The sequence below is a fragment of the Gopherus evgoodei genome, chromosome 8 (assembly GCF_007399415.2).
Source record: "Gopherus evgoodei ecotype Sinaloan lineage chromosome 8, rGopEvg1_v1.p, whole genome shotgun sequence".
Lineage (NCBI taxonomy): Eukaryota > Metazoa > Chordata > Testudines > Testudinidae > Gopherus > Gopherus evgoodei.
Genome location: NC_044329.1, coordinates 67,408,440 through 67,432,656, shown reverse-complemented (window position 1 = coordinate 67,432,656; position 24,217 = coordinate 67,408,440). Strand labels below are relative to the sequence as shown.

The window sequence follows — 24,217 nt, the reverse complement described above, 5'->3', positions numbered from 1 at the left end:
AAGAGCACAAACCCCAATTTTGTTTTCTTTGCAGTTCATTTTAAAGTGTCTCTGGAATTTTATATTCTTTTGTTTGATCTACTTGAGGACGGCTTATGTCTGCCACCATCTTGGCTGTGATTATTTATGGAGGCATTACTCCTAAAAAGCGGCACACCCAAAAGTGTCACTATAGCATTAGTTAACATTAATTGTTGCTTATACCATTCCTGGAGTGACTGCTATCTGGTGGTAGTTCTTGTTTGAATGATAAAACCCTGGGGATCCATTTCAGAGGGACCACTGATAAGCATAATAATAAAGGGTACTTGCCATTCACATGTGGTGAAGTCTCCTACGTTCACCCATCTCTAAGTGCATTGGGGATAAGGTATTTGGCCCGCATTGCACTGCACTCTATAATTATTTGAAGAGTTTTGAAACCAACTGGATCTACACTTAAACTCTACAAAATCTCCATGTGACACATAGCGTTTTTGAGCTGACTCCCCCTTTAGATCTATGTTGCGTGATCTCATATCTTCTTGCGTGATAACACATGGCTCTGTAACAACAACAAAAATATTATTGGAATGTTATAGAAATCCAAATGGAAAAATCCTGCAATGATACTGATGGGGATCCCATGATAAAATAATTAAGGGCCATTGTGGCCTCTGTGACTCTCGTTGAAGCTCGTTGGCTTCAGTACATGATGTAAATGTGATTTCAAGTAAGGAACTTTAGTCCTAGGAAAAAGCAAACTGTTTTTTCCACTTTCTGAAAGTCACCTACTACAGATGGTTAGTGTGTCCTGAATCTGAAGTAATGGGTAATGTCACTGTTTTTAGACTATTTGCAGGAAGAGGGTAGCATTCCTTTTAGTGATGAAGCAGTAAGACAATAAAAGCATGAAACTAATGGAATGTTTTCTATTTACAATTAATTTAATGCCTTTACCTAGCAAAAAATAGAAATTAGGAACAATTCCAAATAAAATGTATTTGAAAAAAGTGTTAACTAAACCAAGCTCTGAGGTAGGTAGAGTTTGTTCAGGAGCTGTTCAGTGTCCTGTGAGATGTCAAGCCCATTCAACTGGGTTGTGGGCAGGCAGCTGCAAGTGTTCTTCCCAAGTAGTGGGTGATGCTGCAATGCCTAATTTTGAGGTAATTCAAGTGGCCTCTCTGTTGGATGAAGTCATGTGGAATCCCCAGGGAGGCAGAGGTAGAGGTGACAGCAGTTACGGAGGGGCAGAGGAGGGACGGTTTTGAGAAAGGGGCAAAATGAAGGAAGCTGCCAGTTTTACAAAAATGCAGGTAACCACAAAAAATGTTGTTTTTTTTCTTTCCTCCTGTACATAGCTGTCTTGAGAAGGCAAGAGAAGTGATTAAGGAATTACACTGCTCCAAGGTGACGGGCTTCCTATATTCTAGAGGTTACTCTATATCCTCAACCACCCTTTTTCCTGGCTCTCCCCCCAGCTCCCACTGATCCACCCTTGCTTCCCCACCCCTGCCTGGCTAGACTTCCGCACCCGCACCCCAACTTCCATCACTAATCCCTCTTTCAGTCTCCATTCCATAGCAACCCCACCCCCTACCAGCTCCAGTAGCATGCCAGCTGCCTCAGGTATCCCCAGGCCCTCTTACTTCCCAGATCTGTGGCAAGTAAGTTCTTACTTCCTCATTCCTACTGCCACTATGGGGGGAAATCAACAATTTTTTCTCGCTGGTGAGAAGTATCACACATGGAGCTGCTGAAAACTTTGTAGCTACAGTTTATTCCGTCTGCAGCACTATGAATGTAATACACCATTGGATACAGAGGCAGCGTGCAAGCAGAGCAATAACCCATTCCTTCATGATAGCCTGACCCTTACTAACTCTGCTGGTATGAATTTGGCCTCTTATTGGAACCTTTTCCCCCAACATACTGTTTCGAGGACTAGTCCTTTTCATTTGGCATAACCTAAAGTGTCCACTTTGTAACTGGCTGCACCTTGCAACTTCTTTATTCCTCCCAGTTTGTCAATGTTCTTAACTCCTTTTACTTTTTCCCACCCTTATCCACAAGGGGTGGCACATTTCTCACAAGTGTATTTTAAAAAGAAATTTTTACTCTCTCAAGCTTGGTTCATGATGTTGCTTAGAACCATCCCATCAACTACCAGAATCAAATTGATAGTCAGATGTGGATGTTAATCTGGTTAGAATGGTAGGTGGACTCCTTGATGCTGGATATTTGGCTATATAATGTTCTGGCTCTTTGCCTTAGGTAGGAGCAAATATGGTTTAATCCAATTAACTTCACTCTGTCCTTTCCTTTTTAGTTAATCATAAAGCTGGTTTGAAAATTACCATTGAATCATTTTTAAATAGAAAAATAGGGAGATATGTTTGTAAACATTTTCAGAGAAATATTTCCCCAGACTTTGATCAACTTTAGTTAATTATGCTGTTAAATCTACGTCACCTGTAGTGTAAAAAAAAAAAACAAAAAACAAAAAAACAAGTCAGGCAGTGACAGCTTTGAAAATAAATGTCAGCTTCATGAAAAAGAAATGACAAAATAGTAGCCAGGAGATCATGGTTTATAAAATTAATTTAGTTATAAATTGAAAACTTTTTACTACTGAATATTTTTCTTACCCAAACAAACTGGTACTTTTGTCCAGATTCCATTGTAACAGTATGATTTCCGGTCTCCTTCTATTATGTAATAATGCTGGCATCTGTATTCTACCGAAGATCCAAATGCATACTCTTTTAGGGATAAAGTAGTTATGTCTCCGTTCTCAATAGTAGGTGGCCGGCCACACTTTTCCCCAGTTCCTAAATGAAAATATCTGTGGTTATGATTTTGTTACAGATACAAATGTTCTTTTGGCTTTGCTATTCTATATGTAGCATCCTGATGGCAAAAGTATTCATTGGTCACAATGCTCTGAATGTTTTGTCTTCTCAGGCCTAAACTAGCTCTCACTGAAATCAATAGTTTAGCCATGGGCCAAGATTATACTGGTATACATTAAATAAGATCCTAAATGTTACTCCAACACACATTTATATAACATCTATGGTCATAAGTTCCTTTATTTTGGAAATTATGGAATAAGCTGCATTGAATTTGTCATTAATAAGCATAATCTGCACTCTTAATCCTTTCATCTTTGTGCACATAATCTACATGATGGGTCTAGCTTGCTGATCTAATTGGTCCAGGATGATGCCAGACAATTCCCTCCTTCCTTGCAGTTACCTCAGCTGCCAGCTTTACAAAAATGCATGTAACCACAAAAAATGTTTTTTTTTCTCCTGTATTTGGTGGCCTTGAGCAGACATGGGAAGTGATTTAAGGAATTACACTGTTCTAAGGTGCAAGGCTTGCTATATTCAGTCCTAGACAAGTAGTTCCCAGATCACTTAGGATGAGCTTGCGCTATAATCCCATCTGAGCTTCTATGGGGCCTTGGGTGCATCACATCTTTACACATGGAAACTTTGGGTGAAACATCAGGATCTCACAGAAGATAAAACATTGCATCTGAGCTAAATTTTCCATAGTAAACAATGTATGTTGTTATGAGTCTGAACCCTGCTTGCCTGACACTGAACCAGTGTGAGGAATAGGACATTATGCCTGGCCTCTGGCAGGTAGCCTAAGATCTTCAGGCTGTGGGATACTAAACCCTGGCTACTTCCAAGAATGGCAAAACCCTGCCACCCTTCAAATGAAAGGATTGCCAGGAAAGTCCAGGTTGAAACTCTCCGTTAAGCAGGTTATTCCCGGGTAGAGAACATCAAGGCATTTTCTATGGGTTTCAGAGCTGGACTGTTGAATTACTGTTGAAACCCTCCCCCCATTTCTGTCTATTAGATAAAACTTTTTGTCTCTGTAAAAGGAAACATGAATGTTTTTGAAAGAAGTGGTCTCGCTGACCATGTTTACCTTTGTCAGTGTTTCACTGGACCAGCTTGGCTGGTGCCAGAGTTTTTAAAGCTATCTGCTTAATTAAATAGAAACACGAATAAGGTTATTTTCTCAGGAAGTCCTGAATTACCAAGTCCCAAATAAATCTGAAAGGAAGACTGATTTGCTTAACTCTGCCCGGAACCAACATTAACCCATTACACGTACGCTCCTCTCCTCATTGCTCAAACATATTTAAGGAAAAGAATGGATATAGAACTAAATACATTTACCTGATACACAAGTTGGTAAATCCATGTGCCCATCTACACACTTGATGAAGTAGGGGATTTTAAGGTCAGAATGTTCACCACAAAGAAATTCCATTGTTTGGTCACTTTGAATCAATACTGTACGTCTTCGGCCATTAGACAGAAGCAATTTTTTTGTTTCTAATTGCTGCCTTGTGATAATACATGGAGCTTTAAGTAAAAAAAGAGCAACACACAAAAAGATTAAAAGTTTAAATATCTCCTCCCACATTAACAGTGCTGCAGATTCCACACCTCCAGAGTCATCTTCCCTTTTTGTTTACCACAGAGAGAACGAATGACACTTAAAGAAAAAATGAACTACCATACTTTCAAAAGTGATTTGTATTAGTTGTTAGATCATGGAACTCTCAATCAGAACTCCTGTGTTCAAGTCTCACCTCTACCATTAACTTGCTGTGTGGTTTGGCAATTTCCTTAATTTCATTGCTCCAGTTTCTCCATTCTTGTAATGGGGACAGTAAGTTCCTGTTGTTAAGGGATGTGTGAAAGGTATGCTAATATAATTATTGTTAAGCAAAGCCAATAGGATGCTGTTATCTACTCTATCCCTACCAGATAATCTGCCATTTGCTATCTATTAACTAGATAGTCCTGTTCACGGATCAGTATTCAGCTCTACCTTAAATTAGATAGTGTATGATGCTCCTGTAAGTCTCATTTTGGACTTGATCCTTTAATACCAATGAAGTCAATGGTAATTTTGCCATGGCATTGTATGGGAGCAGGATCAGAAATTATGGGAGTTCTGGAAACATTAAGTAGCCACCCATAGAATAGTATTCATCATTAAATAATACTATGAGATAAGAGAGGGATGTTGTTTGTTAGGATATAGATATTCAAGCCTGCCTGCGAAGGCCTATACTTTAAGAATTTAGGTGTATTCTTATCACTCAATTAGTTATAGAGGTATAAAAGAAAGCATCAAAATCATTGTCTATCTGTGTAAGGGTCTTCTCTTAGGCCTGGTCTACACTACGCATTTAAACTGATTTTAGCAGTGTTAAACCGATTTAACACTGTACCCGTCCACACTACGAGGCCCTTTATATCGATATTAAGGGCTCTTTAAATCAGTTTCTGTACTCCTCCCCGACGAGAGGAGTAGCGCTAAAATCGGTATTACCATATCGGATTAGGGTTAGTGTGGCTGCAAATCGACGGTATTGGCCTCTGGGCGGTATCCTACAGTGCACCACTGTGACTGCTCTGGACAGCAATCTGAACTTGGATGCAATGGCCAGGTAAACAGAAAAAGCCCCGCGAACTTTTGAATTACATTTCCTGTTTGCCCAGCGTGGAGCTCTGATCAGCACTGGTGGCGATGCAGTCCCAACTCCAAAAAGAGGTCCAGCATGGACCGTACGGGAGATACTGGATCTGATCGCTGTATGGGGAGAAAAATCTGTTCTATCAGAGCTCTGTTATAGAAGACGAAATGCCAAAGCGTTTGAAAAAAATCTCCAGGCTACACAGTGCTGCGTGACAAGCGTAACGGAATGCCAAAGAATCAAATGGACGCTCATGGAGGGAGGGAGGGAAGAAGCAGGGTACTGAGGACTCCAGCTATCCCACAGTCCCCAGCAGTCTCCGAAAAGCATTTGCATTCTTGGCTGAGCTCTAAATGCCTGTAGGGTCAAACACATTATCCGAGGTGTTTCAGAGTATAGCTTGTCAATGTACCCCCTTCCCCCCAGTGAAAGGAAAGGGAAGGAAAAGAAATCATTTCTTGACTTTTTTCAATGTCACCCTATGTCTACTGAATGCTGGTGGTAGACGCGATGCTGCAGCAATGAAGAGCCATATCTACTCCTCTCCCCTCCCTGGTGGCAGATGGCACAGTATGACTGCTATCTGTCGTCACCATTAGCCCATGAGTGCTCCTAGCTGGCCTCAGGTGAGGCTGGTCGGGGATGCCAGGATAACAATTCCCAGTAGATCGTACAGAACGGCTGGTAACCGTCTTCATCATAGCAACTGGGGGCTCCCTTTCCTGTGTAAAGAAAAGATTCTGTACTGCCTGGACTATCATAGCAGAGGAATGCTGGGCTCCTCTCCTCCGCACCGCTTAATGTCCTGCCTGGACTGTCATAGCAGCGGGATGCTGCCTTCCCCTCATTTTAGCTCTCTAACAAGGCACTGTTTCTTATTCCTGCATTCTTTATAACTTCATGACACAAATGGGGGGGACACTGCCATGGTAGCCCAGGAAGGTTGGGGGAGGAGGGAAGCAACGGGTGGGGTTGTTGCAGGGGCACCCCCCGTGAATGGCATGTAGCTCATCATTTCTGCTGGATCTGACACGGAGCAGCAGTGCTTTCTGATACACTGGTTCTCTAGTACACTTGCCCCATATTCTAGGCAGGACTGACTCTACTTTTAAAAACCATAAAGGAGGGATTGACTCGGGGCATCATTCCCAGTTTTGCCTTTACGCCCCGGCCAACCTCAGCCAGGGGTACCCATGACAGCAGCAGACAGTACAGAAAGACTGATAACCATCTCTGCTATCATGCAAAAGCAAACAAATGCTGCTGTGTAGCACGGCAGTAACGCCTCTGTTAGCGGCATCCAGTACACATACGGTAACAGTAAAAAAAACCAACAAAAAACAAAAAACTGAACAGGCTCCATGGTTGCCATGCTATGGCGTCTGCCAGGGCAATCCAGGGAAAAAGGGCGCGAAATGATTGTCTGCTGTTGTTTTCCTGGAGGAAGGAATGAGTGATGACATTTACCCAGATCCACCCGCAACAATGATTTTTGCCCCATCAGGCATGAGGATCTCAACCCAGAATTCCAAGGAGTGGGGGAGACTGCGGGAACTATGGGATAGCTACAGAATAGCTACCCACAGTGCAAAGCTCCGGAAATCGACGCTAGCCTCGGACCGTGGATGCACACCGCCGAATTAATGTGCTTAGTGTGGCCGCGTGCACTCGACTTTATAAAATCTGTTTTACAAAACCGGTTTATGTAAAATCGGAATAATCCCGTAGTGTAGACGTACCCTCACTGTGACAGTCTAAGCCCTTGTTCAGTCATATCGAAATAAGGCAATCTGGGGCTATTAGGAAGGTGATTTGATCTATCACCTCCAGAGAAAGGAAAGAGCCTAAAACATGTAAAAGGAAATTTAATTTGATCGTTTTCTGTCTGGTAAGAACTCACTTATCAATAGACACACCTGGAGAACACTTATGTCTGTAGAATTGTAAAGCCCTTATGTCTGTATAGATGTAGTTGTGAAATCCTCACTTCTATATTGTTTCGTATGTTTATTTGTATGGTCTCTGTCTGGTTCTGTGATTGTTTCTGTCTGCTGTATAATTAATTTTGCTGGATGTAAACTAATTAAGGTGAGGGGATATAATTGGTTAGCTAATCATGTTACAGTATGTTAGGATTCGTTAGGTAACTTTTAGTAGAATAATTGGTTAAGGTATAGCTAAGAATATTACTATATAACCATAGTCCCCAACCTTTTTGTGACCAGTAGCACATTCATGTTTTCAGAAGAGTGTGGTGGGCATCAACAATTTTTCAAGGCTTATTTTGTATTTGTACATTAAATAATACAAAAAACATAATAAATATTACATAATATATGAATCCAGAGAGAAGAAAGAAGCCGCGAGGACAGAGAACACTGGAGCCCGCAGCCCCGGAGTACTCTGTCCCCAGCAGGCGCGGGGGCCCGGATTCTCTCCCCTGCTGGGCACTAGGCGGGTCAGGCGCCTTCCGGGGACGGAGAACACCGGCACCTGCAGCCCCAGAGCTCTCTGTCCCTGGCAGACACGGGGACACAGCTTCTCTCCCCTGTGAGGCACTAGGCAGGCCCCGCACCTGCCAGGAACAGAGAACACTGCGCCCACAGCCTGAGTTCTCTGTCCCCGGCAGGGGCAGGGCCGTAGCTTCTCTCCCCTGCTGGGCACCAGGCGGGCACACATAAATGCCCCAGAGGACACCATGGTGCCTGCGGGCACCACGTTGGGGACCACTACTATATAAATTAGGGGCAAACAGGAAGTAAGTTGGGATTTGAAAATAAGGAAAAAGGAACTTGGATTTAAGCTTCCTTGGAAGTTCAGCCCAATAAACATCGAATTGTTTGCACCTTCGGACTTCGGGTATTGTTGCTTTCTGTTCATGCGAGAAGGACCAGAGTAGTATGAGAGTGAAGGAATAAGCTCTCTAACATTATGCCCCACTTACTTTAGTCCAACGAATTAAGAACCAAAACATTATCCTACCGAAGCACTTTGGTGGAGGTGTCCATTTTTCTCCATTGCATGTTATCCTTTCAGATCCTGCCAAAGTATATCCTGGGTAGCACCTGTACTGAACAACATCACCCTCCTGATATTCTGCTTTCTCCCCACTGACAATTTCTGCCAAATCGATGTCAGGTGGATGCGAACACTCTTGAACTGTAACATACACGTGTTAATCTATTACTGATGGTGGTTGAGGGGGAACAGAATTGAAGAAGCAACAGTGTTACATCAATTTTATGTGTTAAGTTCTTTGGGGTAAAAATTGTCTCTTATGTTAGATGCTGTAGAAACACAATGAGGCCCTGATCTTGACTGGGGTCTCTGTGGCTAGAATAAAACAAATAATTAATGGGGGATATTTCATTCATCAAAATGGATTAAAATAAAAGTCTGATGTGTGAGAGCTTCATGAATGTTCAATGGGTAACTTGAAGAAACACTGCTCCTCGCATTTCCTGTGTTAGAACATTATTTTCACTGAAGTACGTCATAACAAGCTCCAGTTAATTGACATAAGAAAAGAAGTAATATTGTTTCTGTTTGCAATTAATGTCTTGACCTTAAAGTTGATACATCATTAAGTGATGAGAATAGGTGTAAGGGGATCTACACACAAGTTTAAGCTAGGATATGGTGATCTAATTTACATCACAGTACATTATCTTTGAATATTCCTTATAAGGGTCATGTTCCTTATAAGCTTTCCCTATCACCACACTTTCTTATATTTCTAAGGCCCAGATCCAGCACCATTACAGTCAGTGAGAGCTTTGACACTGACTTCAGTGAGTACAGGATCAGGCTCTGAATGAATAGCAGCTATATTTTAAGGTAGGAAGAATGCCTTCTTGCCTCTCAGTTTGGGATAATTGCTTAGAGAGGTAAGTCCTCCTCAGCACTTGTGTTGATCCAGAACACCATTCTAACCCTTTTCTTGGGGGAGGCGGAATAGCATTCCAGTATTTCTGATAATTGAAAAGGAAACCAATGATTATTCATGCTAAAATATTGGAATTTTCATTAGAGTGCTAATTCCAGCTTTTTGCCAGAGTCAGTTTATTGAAAAGACACATGATAAATTGTCTACTTCATAAATATATAATGCTGTCAGAAAAAGGGTGTCAAAGTGTGTGATGGCCTGGCTTGTCCATATGTGAAGAAGTGACTCGCAAAGCATCGATCAGCAGAAGACACAAAATCATGGAAAAAGATACCCGAAGAGACAGAACAAGCAGCAAACTGATATCGTATTTGGGTAGACAATGAAGAATATCTTTCAGGTGTGCAATAGAAATGTACATTACTATTATAAGATATTCTTGCTGTTGAAATTGTGTGTTCTGGCACTTTTTTCTTTAGGATTCGAGCTCTGGTTCTCCTTCATTTTAGGTGCTGTGAGAAATCTTACATGGTTTTGTATTACCAAACTGGAGAGTTTGGTATCTGTTTTAAGAACACATTACATTCCACATTATTTATACAACTGCTTGATTGATTATTAAAACACTTGATAGTTTTTCAAATAAACACAATGTGTCTGGGGGGAAAAGAACTAGCAGAAGTTAATCTTAAATGAAAGCTTTTTCTTACCAATACATATAGGTACTGGAGACCAGCCTTCAGCGGTACAGGTAGTTTCATTAATTCCATTTTCAGATTTATATCCATGATCACATCGAAAGGTGGTTTTTTCTTCAACTTTGTCCACTATTTTCCCATTTTCTATCCTTCCACATTGTATTGCTGAACAAAAACAGAACAACATAATCAAAAAGACTATTGCAGATAATATACAGGAATACATGGTATATTGTACACAACATATTGTACTACCATAATAGTTAGCACTGCATCATTAGTAGAGGTGGTCAATTTAGAAAAATAAATATTTGACATCTGTTTTCTCAAAAAGCACAAAATACTTTGTGAAAAAACTTGTGATTTTATGATAAGTTTAAATAAAATTTTTTGAAGTGTCACTAATTTTTTTTTTGAAAACTTTAAGCATTTTTTGAACAGGGTTAAAACTTTTTGAAGCACTTGGACTTTCTACAGTGACTTACATACTCAGGACCCAGAGTCTCACTGGCTTTCAGTGGTAGTTAGGATCTGAGGTGTCAAAGTCACTTTGAAATTGGGACTTAGGCTTTAACTATCTGGCTGTTTCTGAAAACATTATTCCAGATACTCTAGATCTAATTAAGTCACTGACAGAAAATCAAAGTTACTTAGAGTTCATATGAAAGTACTGGAAACATGAGCTGACAAAAATTCTGTTGACTCTTAAAATACACCTATTGTCAGGGTCCTTGATTAAAACATAGTTGCGCTCTAAACTGAGTACGACCATGGTTGCAATTTATAGCATAAACTGGACGTTATCTGTGTCTTGTAACTTTGGCTTGACTAAGTGAAGGCAAAGTGAAAACTCTCACTAATGAGCAAATTCCCTTTTAAAACAAGAAGAGCATCCAAATGTAACTACCAAATACATTAAATTATTAGAGTTTGTTATGCTTCTACACATTTCTACAGTACAGTGCCTAGCATAAAACAGCCCCGATTCTGAGTGGGGCTATTGCAATACAAATAATAAACAATAATACTGATAAAATGAAGAGATGGAGCTCTCTTCTCTATAGTTGTTGCTTGATTTATTCAAGTTTATTTTGTCCGATTAGGATTGAATGTGTTCAATAATGCTAGATGCGGTAATGCTGCACATTACCTGTAGTACTTAAAGTTAAATACAATGACAATAGCATTCTAAAATACATTGTTCTTCTTCGAGTGATTGCTCATATCCATTCCAGTTAGGTGTACGCGCCGCGCGTGCACATTCGTCGGAAAACTTTTACCCTAGCAACTCAGTGGGCCGGCAGGTCGCCCCCTAGAGTGGCGCCACCATGGCGCTCCATATATACTCCTGCCGGCCCACCCGCTCCTCAGTTCCTTCTTACCGCCCGTGTCGGTCGTTGGAACAGTGGAGCGCGGCTTAGCTGACCTCCACTTCCCTAGCTACTCGTTTTCTCGTATATAATTATGCAGTTATAACACTTTTATATATATATTTGTATGGTTATACGTGTTTTCTTTGCTAACATGGTTAGTTTAGTTAGCGGGGTTCAGGAAGTAGCCCCTTCCATGAGCCCAGTGCCGGAGCCATGCATGGCTCACCGGGTTTTAAAAGGGGCCCGGCTTGCCAGAAGCCGCGGCCGAAGAGAGATCTACATGACTCCTGTTTGAAGTGCCTCAGGGAATCACACTTGACAGATAAGTGCCCCATTTGCAAGGCTTTTAAGCCGAGAACAAAAGGTGCGGGACTTTCACTTACCCCTCCACCTTGGGCGCCGAGCGATGTTCAAGCGGCGGGCAGAAGCGCCTCCTCGGCACCGGACCCCGCCGGTACCACCAAGGCCTTTCGGCACCGACCGTCGCCGGCACCGATGTCGACTCGGCACCGCTCCCTTCTTCCGAGGTCGAGAGAGTCTACGATTCCTGCTGGTGCCTGGCGGCTCCCCGGCACGCGCCGTGGTTGAGCCCCCTGCTCCCGCTGCTTCCGTGCCACCTGCATCGCAGCCAGAGAGCTCGCCTAAGTTGCGTTATCCGGCACCGTCACCTGCAGAGGCACCGATGTCTTCGGCTCCGTCGATTCCAGTCCCCCAGGACCATGGAATCCGGTGCCTGGCAGCTCCCCGGCTCGCGCCGTGGTAGAGCTTACTGCTTCTGCTGCTTCTGTGCCAGCTGCACCACAGCTAGACAGCTCGTCTAAGATGGCTCGCCCGGCACCGACGACGTCGGCACCGTCGATCCCGGTCCCATGAGGGCCGTAGAATCCGGTGCCTGACGGCTCCCCGGCACGCGCCGTGGTTGAGCGTATTGCTCCTGCTGCTTCCGTGCCAGCGGCACCGCAGCCAGAGAGCTCGTCTAAGTCGGATCGCCCGGCGCCGACACCTGCTACGGCACCGATGACGTCGTCACCGTTGATCCCGGTCCCACAAGGGCCGTAGAATCCGGTGCCTGACGGCTCCCCGGCACGCGCCGTGGTTGAGCGTATTGCTCCTGCTGCTTCCGTGCCAGCGGCACCGCAGCCAGAGGGCTCGTCTACGTCGGATCGCCCGGCACCGACACCTGCTGCGGCACCGATGATGTCGGCACCGTCGATCCCGGTCCCACAAGGGCCGTAGAATCCGGTGCCTGACAGCTCCCCGGCACGCGCCGTGGTTGAGCGTATTGCTCCTGCTGCTCCGTGCCAGCGGCACCGCAGCCAGAGGCCTCGTCTACGTCGGATCACCCGGCACCGACACCTGCTGCGGCACCGATGGCGTCGGCACCGTCGATCCCGGTCCCACAAGGGCCGTAGAATCCGGTGCCTGACGGCTCCCCGGCACGCGCCGTGGTTGAGCGTATTGCTCCTGCTGCTTCCGTGCCAACGGCACCGCAGCCAGAGAGCTCGTCTACGTCGGATCGCCCGGCACCGACACCTGCTGCGGCACCGATGACGTCGGCACCGTCGATCCCGGTCCCACAAGGGCCGTAGTATCCGGTGCCTGACGGCTCCCCGGCACGCGCCGTGGTCGAGCTAATGCTCCGGCTGCTTCCGTGCCAACGGCACCGCGGCCAGAGGGCTGGTCTAAGTCGGATCGCCCGGCACCGACACCTGCTGCGGCACCGATGACGTCGGCACCGTCGATCCCGGTCCCGCAAGGGCCGTAGAATCCGGTGCCTGACGGCTCCCCGGCACGCGCCGTGGTTGAGCTCCTGCTCCGGCTGCTTCCATGCCAACCGAAGCCTCTGAGGCACCGACAACATCGGCACCGTCGATTCCAGTCCCACAAGGGCTATCGAATCCGGTGCCCGACGGCTCCCCGGCACGCTCCGTAGTTGAGCGTATTACTCCCGCTGCTTCAGTGCTGACGGCACCGCAGCCAGACAGCTTATCTAGCTCGGTTCGCCCGGCACCGGCACCTACCGGTACCGTGGATGACCTCGGTACCGTGGATGACCTCGGTACCGTGGATCCCGGCCCCACGAGGGCCGTCGAATCCGGTGCCTGACAGCTCCCCAGTACGCTCTGTGGTTGAGCCTGCTGTTCCCTGCGCGCCGGAGATGTTACCAACGGCGAGGGCGCTCAGTGCCATGACAGAGTCAGTGTTGCCTGACCCGGGCACCGCCGGTACGGGTAATACAGTCTCTTCAAGGGATTGTCCCCTGTCAGTACAGCAGAGCGGCACCGTTCATGATCACGGTCCCGCAGACACTCCAAGCCCTCTCGGCACGCCGGACACCACTGGCAGTCCCGGTGCTGTTTTCCTCGGTACTGGTCACACTCGCTGCACCGGTCGGTATCCTGTTCGCCGACCCGCTATCGGCACCGTTCCGACATCTGGCACCGGGGCAGGTACCTTGACTCCTGTAGCTCTTCTCCGAGCCTCGAGATCTCGGTCGACCTCCCAACACCGTTCTGGTTGCGGGTCTGGATCTCGTTCCAGGTACCGATACACCTCCCGATGCCGGTCCCCGGTGCCGAGTTGGGCAAGGTCCGAGTGAGTCAGAGACTCGGCCCGTGCCTTCTTTCGTACCTCCATGGCCGTCCGGACACGCCTCCGTGTCATCTCATATGCGCAGATTTTATGCTCAGGACCACGATCCTGATATGATGGCCAGCGGGCGCCAGCCCCGAAGCAGAAAGAGCCTTGGCGAATGCAAGGTGTACTCTGCAGGGGCCCTGCACCTCTGGGTAGCAAAGCAACAAGCCTTGCTTAGCTGCGATAATTATAGCACCTGGGTGGAGGAGTTTCTCCCTCGAACCTCCCACCTGGAGTTCGCTGCCGTCTTGGAGGACGGGGGAAAGAATTTACCCTTTGTTGGTAAAGGCATCTTCGCGGCAGAGACAGCCCCAGACTGCGAAGCCTGCTGGACAATAGGGTCCTAATGCGTCTCAGCATGTATACGCCAGCGACCAAACGCAGGCCTTTATGGCCCCAGCCGCCATACTCTGTGCCTAGCCAGAGGCAGAACTCTGGAGAACGGCAAGGCCAAGGTGGTCGCAGACAAAAGTCAGGCCCCCTAAAAAGCCAAAGTCAAGGTCCCTCGCAATTACCACTGGGACAAAAGACGGACCTTCCAAGGTTCGCCGGAGGGCGGTGTACCAGTCGCAGGACGGGATCCTGATCCCGCTTTCTCCTGGCATGGCCCCAGTTACTTTCAGATCGCTGGGTCCTGCGCACGATGGAGCATAGGTACCACCTTTAAATTGCTCCAGCCCTGTCCCCCTTCAGCGGACGAAAGGGGCTAGGGGTTTTACTCCCGTTATGCCCTAGTCCCCCACTCGAACACAGGTCTCAGACCTCCCTGGTCCTGCATGGACTCAACCGGTTTGGGATAAGGTTGAAGTTCTACATGGTATCCCTGGGAACCATTATTCCATCCTTGCCTCCTGGGGGCTACTATGCCGCCCTGGATAGGAAGGACGCGTACTTTCGCAATGCCATCTTCCCTCTGCACGGGAGATGCCTCCGCTTTATAGCCAGCGGTGAATACTCCCGGTTTACGGCCATAGTCGCCGCCTACCGTAGCTATGTCGGATATGCGGTTTTCCGTATTGGGACGATCCGCTTATCCGAGGAGACTCTGAGACACAAACCACTCAGCCCGTGGGCATCGTCACGGTCTTATTCACAGCTCAAGGCCTGATGATTACTATAGAGCAATCCACTCTGGTTCCCACGCAGAGGTTGGGCTTCCTAGGGGCGATCTTGGTCTCCTACCTAGCCGGAGCCTGCTTATCACAACTGCGGTTTTAGGCGATGGCAACAATCATCTGAGGTCTGAAGGCTTTCCCAACGACCTCAGCTCGTTCTTGTCTCAGTCTCCTGGGTCCATGGTTGCCGCAAGTTTGTAACCAAACACGCCAAGCTCCGCCTCCGTCCTCTCCAAGTCCGGCCCACCTCGGCGTACCGCTTGGACAGGGAGCCAGTGGTCATGGTAGTCACCGTTCCCTCGAACGCCTTAGGCTCCCTAGAGTGGTGGCTAACTCCCTCCTTGGTGTGGACAGGGATGCGGTTTCATCCGCCCCAGCCCTCACTGCCCCTGACGGCGGACGCATCCTCTCTCTGCTCGAGTGCTCATGGTCACCTCCGAGCTTAAGGCCTTCGGTCTTCTAGGGAGCTGGCATTCCTCATTAATGCCCCAAAAATGAGAGTAGTCCGCCTGGCATGCCAGGGGTTCCAGCGGCAGCTGCGAGGCCGTTGTATCTCGGTGTTTACAGCCAACACAATGGCCAGGTGCTTCATAAGTATTCAGGGGGGACATAGTCCTTCCCCCTTTTTTGTCAGGAGGCCATCCATTTCCGGGTCTTTTGCATGGCCCACTCGATGGAGCTGGCGACGTCCTTTCTCCCAGGCGTTCGGAACGTCTTAACTCTTTGACTCGGCAGGCTTTTCCTGCCTTACGAGTGATCACTCTGCCCCATGTGAGGCGTCCCGCTTTCCGGAAGTGGAGATGGTTCCTCACACAGACCTGTTCGCTCACCGCGAGAGCAGGAAATGCCAGGTGTTCTGCTCCTTCCAAGGTCTCTCCTCGGAATCGATCTGGGACGCATTCCTGATGCCGTGGAACGGCCAACTGCATTATGCCTTCCCACTGTTCCCACTGGTTCGTTACGTCCTGCTCAAACTCCGCAGGGGCAGAGCGTGCATCATCATGATCACTCCAGAGTGGTCCAGGCAGCACTGACATACCACGTTGCTCGGCCTGTCAGCCCAGACCTCATCACTCAGGGCAATGACAGGCTTCGTCACTCGGACCTGCAGCCTCTTCGCCTCACGGTGGCTCCTGCGTACCTGAGTCGGGGTGACAGGCAGCCTTCCACCTGGTCAACGTACCGAGCCAGGTGGAAGCGTTTCCTTTATAGCTGCAGTACGCTCGATCTTGCTCCTGCTGAGGTCTCGATCCCCTCTATTTGGCCTGCCTCTGGCCTTCAGCGGCAGGATCTGGCGGTATCATCGCTGAGGATACTCTCAGCAGCCATCCCTACCTTCCAGCAGGCTAAGATGGACGTTCAGTGTCCCACGCTCTATGGGTTCGAGGTCCCTCAAGGGCTTGGAGCGCTTGCACCCTCGGGTGCACCGCCCAGCCCCGCCCTGGGACCTCAACCTAGTCTTGGCCAGACGGGTCTCTGAGATCAGAGCTCTTACGAAGGTTCCACAAAGACAAGGTGCAGTTATGACCGCACCCGGCTTTCCTCCCTAAAGTGTTTTGGCCTTTCATGTTACCCAACGCAATGGGCATAACCGTTGCACTCCTTGGACATCTGTGGAGTGCTCGCATTATATTGTGCTGACAGAATCATTGCCTAAGGCGCCCCAGCTCTGCCCCGGTAGCGGGCCAAAGGGAGGGCTTGCTTGTTTTCCTCTCAGAGGATCTCATCTTGGGTGATGGCGGACATCCCCACTTGTTATGATTTGGCTCATAGTTCCCCAAGCCACATCACCGTGCATTCTACCAGGGCTCAGGCTTCATCTGCCGCCTTGCTGGCTCGTGTTTCTACCCACGAGACCTGTCGCGAAGCTCCATTGGTCCTCGGTCCTTACCTTTGCTTCGCAGTATGCCCTGGTTCAGCAGTCAAGAGAGGCTGTAGCCTCTGGCTCGGCAGTTTTATTCTGCCACATTTCACTCCGACCCCACCGCCTTTGTAAGGCTTGGGATTCACCTAACTGGAATGGATATGAGCAATCACTCGAAGAAGAAAAGACGGTTACTCACCTTTGTAACTGTTGTTCTTCGAGATGTGTTGCTCATATCCATTCCGCACCCGCCCTCCTTCCCCACTGTCGGAGTAGCCGGCAAGAAGGAACTGAGGAGCGGGTGGGCCGGCAGGAGTATATATGGAGCGCCATGGTGGCGCCACTCTAGGGGGCGACCTGCCGGCCCACTGAGTTGCTAGGGTAAAAGTTTTCCGACGAATGTGCACGCGCGGCGCGTACACCTAACTGGAATGGATATGAGCAACACATCTCGAAGAACAACAGTTACAAAGGTGAGTAACCGTCTTTTTTTTCATTTAAAGTCTATGGTTAAGATTTTCAAATCTAGACAGGTTTTAGCAGTATAAACGTCCCATAAATTAATGGGAATGATGTGGCTAAATCCCCTCACTGGCTTTGAAAATTTCATTCAATATTTTGTTTTGTTTAATCCATTCTACAAACTAATCACCAAAATGTAGGTGCTATATTAGTTTTATTTTTATAATAGCACTATTTTGTCTAATTTTGTACATTTTGTGTAGTCCTAAGTTTTCTTTTAGATTGTGTTTGTGATATTATTAGCGTACACATATATTGCATTATCCCTAAAAGGCATCAAAATCGGTTAAGAGACCTGTATGGCATAACAATGTAAATGTAATGTAAAGTCATACAAAATGAAGTGTAACGATATTCAAAGAATCACATATGTACTGAGTGCATATAATGTTCTGCTATCATTACTGTATCAGTTTTGGTCACTCTGTAATAGGTATTGTGACAATTTGGAGAAGTGGGTTGGATAATTTATGAGTTTTGGCTGATGTTATAAAGTTATGAAATTGCTGTATCAGGGAATGCTTCCATATGGATGTGGAATCCACCATTTGCTGATAAGGCTGTAAGCAAGGGGTGGGCAAACTTTTTGGCCCGAGGGCCACATCTGAGTGGGGAAATTGCATGCAGGGACATGAATGTAGGACTAGGGCAGGGGATTAGGGTGTGGGAGGAGGTGCAGTGTGCAGGAAGGGGTTCAGGGAAAGGGATTGGAGAAGAGACGGGGTGCATGAGGGGTCTCAGGGAAAGGGATGCAGGAGGGGGTGGGGCGTGCAGGAGGGGGATCAGGATAGGGCTGCAGGGAGGAGTGTTGGAGGGGACTCGGCAGGGGGTTGGGGTGCAGGAGGAGTGTGACCGAGGGCTCAGGGCAGAGAGTTGGGTGCAGGAGGGGGCTCAGGATAGGGGTACAGGGAGGAGTGTAGGAGGAGATTCAGGGCAGGCGGTTGTGGTGCAGGAGGGGGTTGGGGTGTGGGCTCTGGCCTGGCACTGCTTACCTGGAGTGGTGTCGGGGTGGCACTGGCACCCACAGGGGCCAGTGCAAGCTCCCTGCCTGCCTTGGCCTCATATTGCTCCTGAAAGCAGCCAGTGCCATGTCCCTAAGGCCCCTGAGGGACGGGGGGAGGGGGAAGAAGGCTCTGCGTGCTGCCTTTGCCTGTGGGTACCTCCCTTGATGCTCCCATTGGCCGCGGTTTCCCATTCCCGGATAATTATTCAATAAAGCAGCTTCCAGGGTGTGTCAAATGGTCATTATAGATTCAACCCAATCTTCTACACCTTCTATATCTACAATGATAATTGATGTTGATAATGATGACCCTGAGGCACTGCAAGATCCTGAAGTGCCTTCTGAATCATCAAAGATTAAATTATGTTCAGTATAGTTTTAGTATTAAGTGTATTTTTAGTGATCTGGGTGTACACTATGTGCTGCCCATAGTGATATATAGTGTCATAAGATAACTACTGTAGAGAAAACTTTACCTGTATACTTAAGTGCTTCAAGAAGCCAAGCTTTCTACAGTACAGTACTACTACTACTATACTTTATCCATTTTATTGTATTCTAATTCTTTGAAAATTGGTATTCCATTGGTAAGTATAGCGCTTAGTTAACCTGAATTTTTGATTAACTGGCACCTCCCATTCTCTCAACATGCCAGATAACAAAACTTTTACTGTATATTGTTCTTCATTTTCATGATGCAGATGATTTGGCGGGGGAGTTGTGGAAAACAGTAAGAGAATTTGCCCTCTACCTTCATCTCTGTAATTACAGCTGATCTGTGTTGCAGAGTTGCTTCCTGGGGACTTGGCATTGGTGGTTTGCTGAGAATTCTGGAAAAGGGACTTCACTGAGTGCCCTTTGTGACTGCTTTGTTCCAAGACTGGGGTATATAATGAAAGTAAATAAGCAGCATACGGCCCATGTACAGTGGGTAAGTAGTTCAGTACACCTTGTACTATAAAAACTGCAACGTATCTCTCTCTTTGAAGGACAATATAGAAGAAGTTAACCTTATTTAAAGCTCACTTACGAATGCATCTGGGTACAGGAGCCCATCCTGAAGAAGTACACTCAATTCTGTTGTTGTCATTTTCTGCTATATACCCGGCATTACATTCAAATGTTCTTTTTCTTCTCTGGAAGAAGAAACTTGGCTTTACCCTCCCATTTTCTATGTTACCACATGAAATAGCTGAAAGCAAAGTAAATACATAAACTCAGACATACTATGTATAATCTGAAATCTCTGGTTGTATATTCTGCTGATATACATAATACATTTAAAGAGAATGAAAAAGGATTTATACTTGGTTGGAGCCATTTGGAAAAGATGAGGAACATCTTCTGGGTGAAACGAAATGAAAACTCTCCTAGTAAAGGTTTAAAATGAAAACACTCTCATGGGTAACTAACACTGGAATTACTAACGAAAGTTACTTAAGACATAATAATAGGCAAAGCAGTTCATATAATATGACTTTTTTTAAATTGAGCTGTCACCATTGCTAATGAATCCTGCTTGCTGTCCTGATTTTCCCAAAATGCACTAATGCAAACATGGAACATATGGACAAACACACACCAGTTGTGGTAGCAGACAAGTTGCTGTATGAACACTAGAGCTAAGGCAAATAATGGATTTTTGATCTCGGTGACAAAAAAAAATTGAAGAAAAATGTTTTAGATTGAGCTAAAAATGTCCCCCCCCCCAAATTTGCAGCAAATAAAAATATCACAAAATTGTTTTGGGTTGAACAAAATGTTTCATTTCAATTTTGAGCATTTTGTAACCCTTCTAATTTTTAAAGTGAAATGCAAGAAAAATTTGAAACAAGGTTTTCTTTTTTTTTTAGAATAAAAAATTATAACAAAAAAAGTCCAGAGAAATGATTTAATTTTTTTGAGAATGTTAAAGGTTTTTTTATTGAAACAATTTGGCAAAATCAACACAAATTTATGAAATGTTGGAGAGTTGCTAAACCTGCAAATTTCACTGGAAGCAGTTTTGGTTGAATGATTTCACCCAGCCCTAATGAATAGAACTCTTCTGTGGTTGGTGGAACTGGGTGAGATGAGCATGTCAAGACCATGTCACAATAACTTACTGATGCTTAATCTATGTGAAATATTATGGAAAGGGAGCAGCAGTGATGCAAAGAATTGTGCATTTCTGGCATATTCAGCTGGTATAAACTAACAGCTAAATTTGGAGAAGAAGAATTTTCTGTATAGCTGTTACACATACAAAATGACAGGTACTCCGTTAGCATCTTCAAAACAGGCTCTCCCCTTGAAGCATGTCACTGCTTTACCTTGCCCTTCAGTTGTACTACTAAGTCACCATCAGCTTTTCCTGCCCCAATAGGCCTAGGTAGTGGTATGTGCTCAAAATCTTTTCCTTTCAGTTCTCTCACATGGTCTTTTTACAAGTCTATATTTTGTTTGTATCTTAACATCTTACCTAATGCAGTGGAGCACGCCCATAATATCAGAATGGCAGTATATCCAAGCTGCGTCATCTCTATGCCTCAAAAGTTTGGCCTGCAATTTTAAAGTGCTGGTGTAGTGTAGTGCTGTGCCCTGGACTCTGTCCTTAACAAAGTCTTTTAATGGCTGACCTCTTGGTCATAATCCCTTCACTGCTGGGCCCCACACTCTGTCAATATTGCATCACAAATGTATGCAAATTTTAATTTAAAAGGCAATCTTAGTTGTTCAAAAAGATCAATATTGTCCAGTAATTCCCCTCCCACATGTTTCCTTGAACAAGTGAGCCAACTGACTGCCATCCAGCTGTATAGGCTTCAGCTCAGTAAGGTTTCTAGGAGCTAGGACAGGTTTTAAATCTAAGTATTATGGTATCTGAAAAAGACTGATCTGAACAAGGATGAATACAATAATAGATCCCACTGCCCCGATATAATGCTTGTTGAAGGCAATGGCAGATCCTGTTGATTTTAATGGGTTTTAGACCATGCCAACTAAGTGGAGAGAAATTCAATGTAATGTAAAAGAAGCACTTACAATAATTTGGACTGTATTCTTCATAAAACTCACTTAAATTCTCTCTCTGTACCTTAATATTTAAGGTGAGGTGGTGGAGGAGATTAATATTCAGTCTCCAAAAGCATTTGTTGACAGCAATATCCAGAGCCAAGTGCAATAGTTCAGTAGCCTCCAAAGTCCTTGGTTTACTTTGTTGGGCACTGAAATGATATTGCTGAGCTTTACTGTCATTCATGTATCCTAGATTTTCTGTACTGTGCACTAAAAATGATTAAAATATTCAATGCGCCTAACTATATATAGTGAAACCTGTACTTATTAGGCAATCTTCTGTCTTAAGACCACCCTGAAGTATTTCCAGACATGTAGAGTGCAATCATCTTGTGCCTTCATTAGGAGGTTACCACCTGTTGAGCAAGTAATTTTTTGTCAGTTACTTGAACAGTTTTTTAAAACAGGCTACAGGGCAATTTGATACTGAGATCGTGGGTTGGGACTGTTATCCTTTACTCAACCAGAAACAGCATGAAGAAAGCACGCAAGCAGAGCGGGGATCCCAAATCCCCAATAATATAACAGCATACAGGGCCTAACTACAAAGATACTGATGTTCTGACTGAATTCTGGTAGCTTCTAAAAGATAATAAAGTGAGCTGCACTACAGAGCTCACAAAGTCTTTAAAGGGATACTACCCTATACCTAGTGGGAGTCTGGGTTCAGTCCAGGATGGAGGCTCACCTTCATCTTTCAGCCTGATTTTTCCCATGGCCACTGGTATTATAATTTTTTTTTAAATAGTGGGAGAGAGGAGAAGGAGGTTGATAGAGTGGGGAAGGAAATGGAAATAGCGTAAAATTCTGGACCCAAGGAGGTTAATGAGAGTTTTTCAATTGATTTTAGTGGAGTCTGGATTTCTTATAACAGTCAAGGCTTAAGGCCAGATTGCAAAGATATTTAGGTGCCTAGTTCTTTTTTGGTTTCAATGGGACTTGAGTGCCTATGTGCTCTGGAGTATTCAAGTAGGAATGTATCTGAATATTTTAGACCTAAGTCCCACTGAAACCAAAAGCAGTTAGATGCCTAAATACCTTTAAAAACTGGCTCTTAATTGCTTTTTGTGAAATAGTCACGCTTGTGAAATATTTAAAGCCAGGCAAGTGTTTTTGAAAGCTGATTCATTAATACTTTCTCAAATAAAATCGGAGTTCATATTTGCTGTTGAATGTGTATTGTTACATTTTTGTTAACAAACATTCAGAAAGGAAGTGTCTATTTGTGAAAACATCTTAAAATTCTTCAAGCTTTACAAGTTGGAACACAAATGGTTATGAAATTCACTTGATATGTGTTTTGTTAGTTTTTGCTATTTGTTACTCATTAACCGCCTCCTGAAATGTTTGTCATCGAATTGGTGAGCAGAAACAATAACGTGGTTTCCAAAAGGAGATTAGGAGTTGTCATGCATGATTTGACGAATAGTCTAGCTAGCATAACATACTATTCCTGGCAGTGCTCAGTGCTTCAGGGGGAAGATTTAAGAAATCTCATAAAGGGCAATTACAGAATAATTTGCCCATAGGTGACATTTCTTTCCAACCCCCTATAGTTGGATTTGTGCCCTGAAGCATGTAGGATTATATGTGCCCAATCTAATGTTCATTGATGGAAAGATTTCCTTTTGACTTCACTGGACACTGGAATAAGTAAAAACAACAAGGAGTCCTTATGGCACCTTAGTGACTAACAAATTTATTTGGGAATAAACTTTTGTGGACTAAAACCCACCTCATCAGATGCATGGAGTGAAAAAGACAGTAAGAAGCATAGATATTCTAGCACATGAAAGGATGGGAGTTGCCTTACCATGTGGGAGTACTAACGAGCCAATTCATTTAAGGTAGAAGTGGCCTATTCTCAACAGTTGACAAGAAGGGGTGAATACCAAGAGAGGGAAAATTACTTTTGTAGTGTTAATGAGGCCAATGCAATCAAGGTGGCCCACTTCCAATAGTTGACAAGAAGTTGTGAGTATTAGCAGAGGGAAAATTACATTTTGTAGTGAGTCATCCACTCCCAGTCTTTATTCAGGCCTAATTTGATAGTGTCCAGTTTAGAATAAGTGTTAATCTAGCTAATAAAAAAACCCAAGGAGTCTGGTGGCACCTTAAAAACTAACAGATTTATTTGGGCATAAACTTTTGTGGGTAAAAAACCTACTCCTTCAGATGCATGGAGTGAAAACTAAAGATGCAGGCATTATTATACTGACACAGAGAAAAGCGAGTTACCTCACAAGTAGAGAACCAGTGTTGACAGAGTCAGTTCAGATCATAGAATATCAGGGTTGGAAGAGACCTCAGGAGGTCATCTAGTCCAACCCCCTGACAGATTTTAACCCTAGTTCCCTAAATGCCCCCCTTAAGGATTGAACTCACAACCGTGGGTTTAGCAAGCCAATGCTTAAACCATTGAGCCTTGGATGTAGTCCACGCCCAATAAATGATGAGGGGATGTCAATTCCAGAAGAGGTAAAGTTGCTTTTATAGTGAGCCAGCCACCCCAGACCCTATTCAGGCCCAATTTAATGGTGTTAAATTTGCAAATGAATTTTAGTTCTA

At 45.2% G+C, this 24,217-nt stretch overlaps 1 protein-coding gene and 1 long non-coding RNA gene across 2 annotated transcripts; one reads left to right on the top strand and one right to left on the bottom strand.

Moving 5' to 3' along the window:
* Positions 1-350: 350 nt before the first annotated feature.
* On the bottom strand, positions 351-21,111 carry LOC115655701 (complement factor H-related protein 2-like). The gene is made up of 7 exons (XM_030571406.1): positions 21,054-21,111; positions 19,623-19,784; positions 10,091-10,243; positions 8,477-8,653; positions 4,182-4,370; positions 2,628-2,810; positions 351-544 (listed from the first exon to the last, which is right to left on the bottom strand). Exons 1-7 carry the CDS (start codon positions 21,109-21,111, stop codon positions 351-353), a joined length of 1,116 nt encoding a protein of 371 aa, XP_030427266.1.
* Positions 17,533-23,550, top strand: LOC115655702. The gene is made up of 3 exons (XR_004001480.1): positions 17,533-17,544; positions 18,348-18,357; positions 23,473-23,550. It is a non-coding gene; the product is annotated as an uncharacterized LOC115655702 (long non-coding RNA).
* The last annotated feature ends 667 nt before the right edge of the window (positions 23,551-24,217 follow it).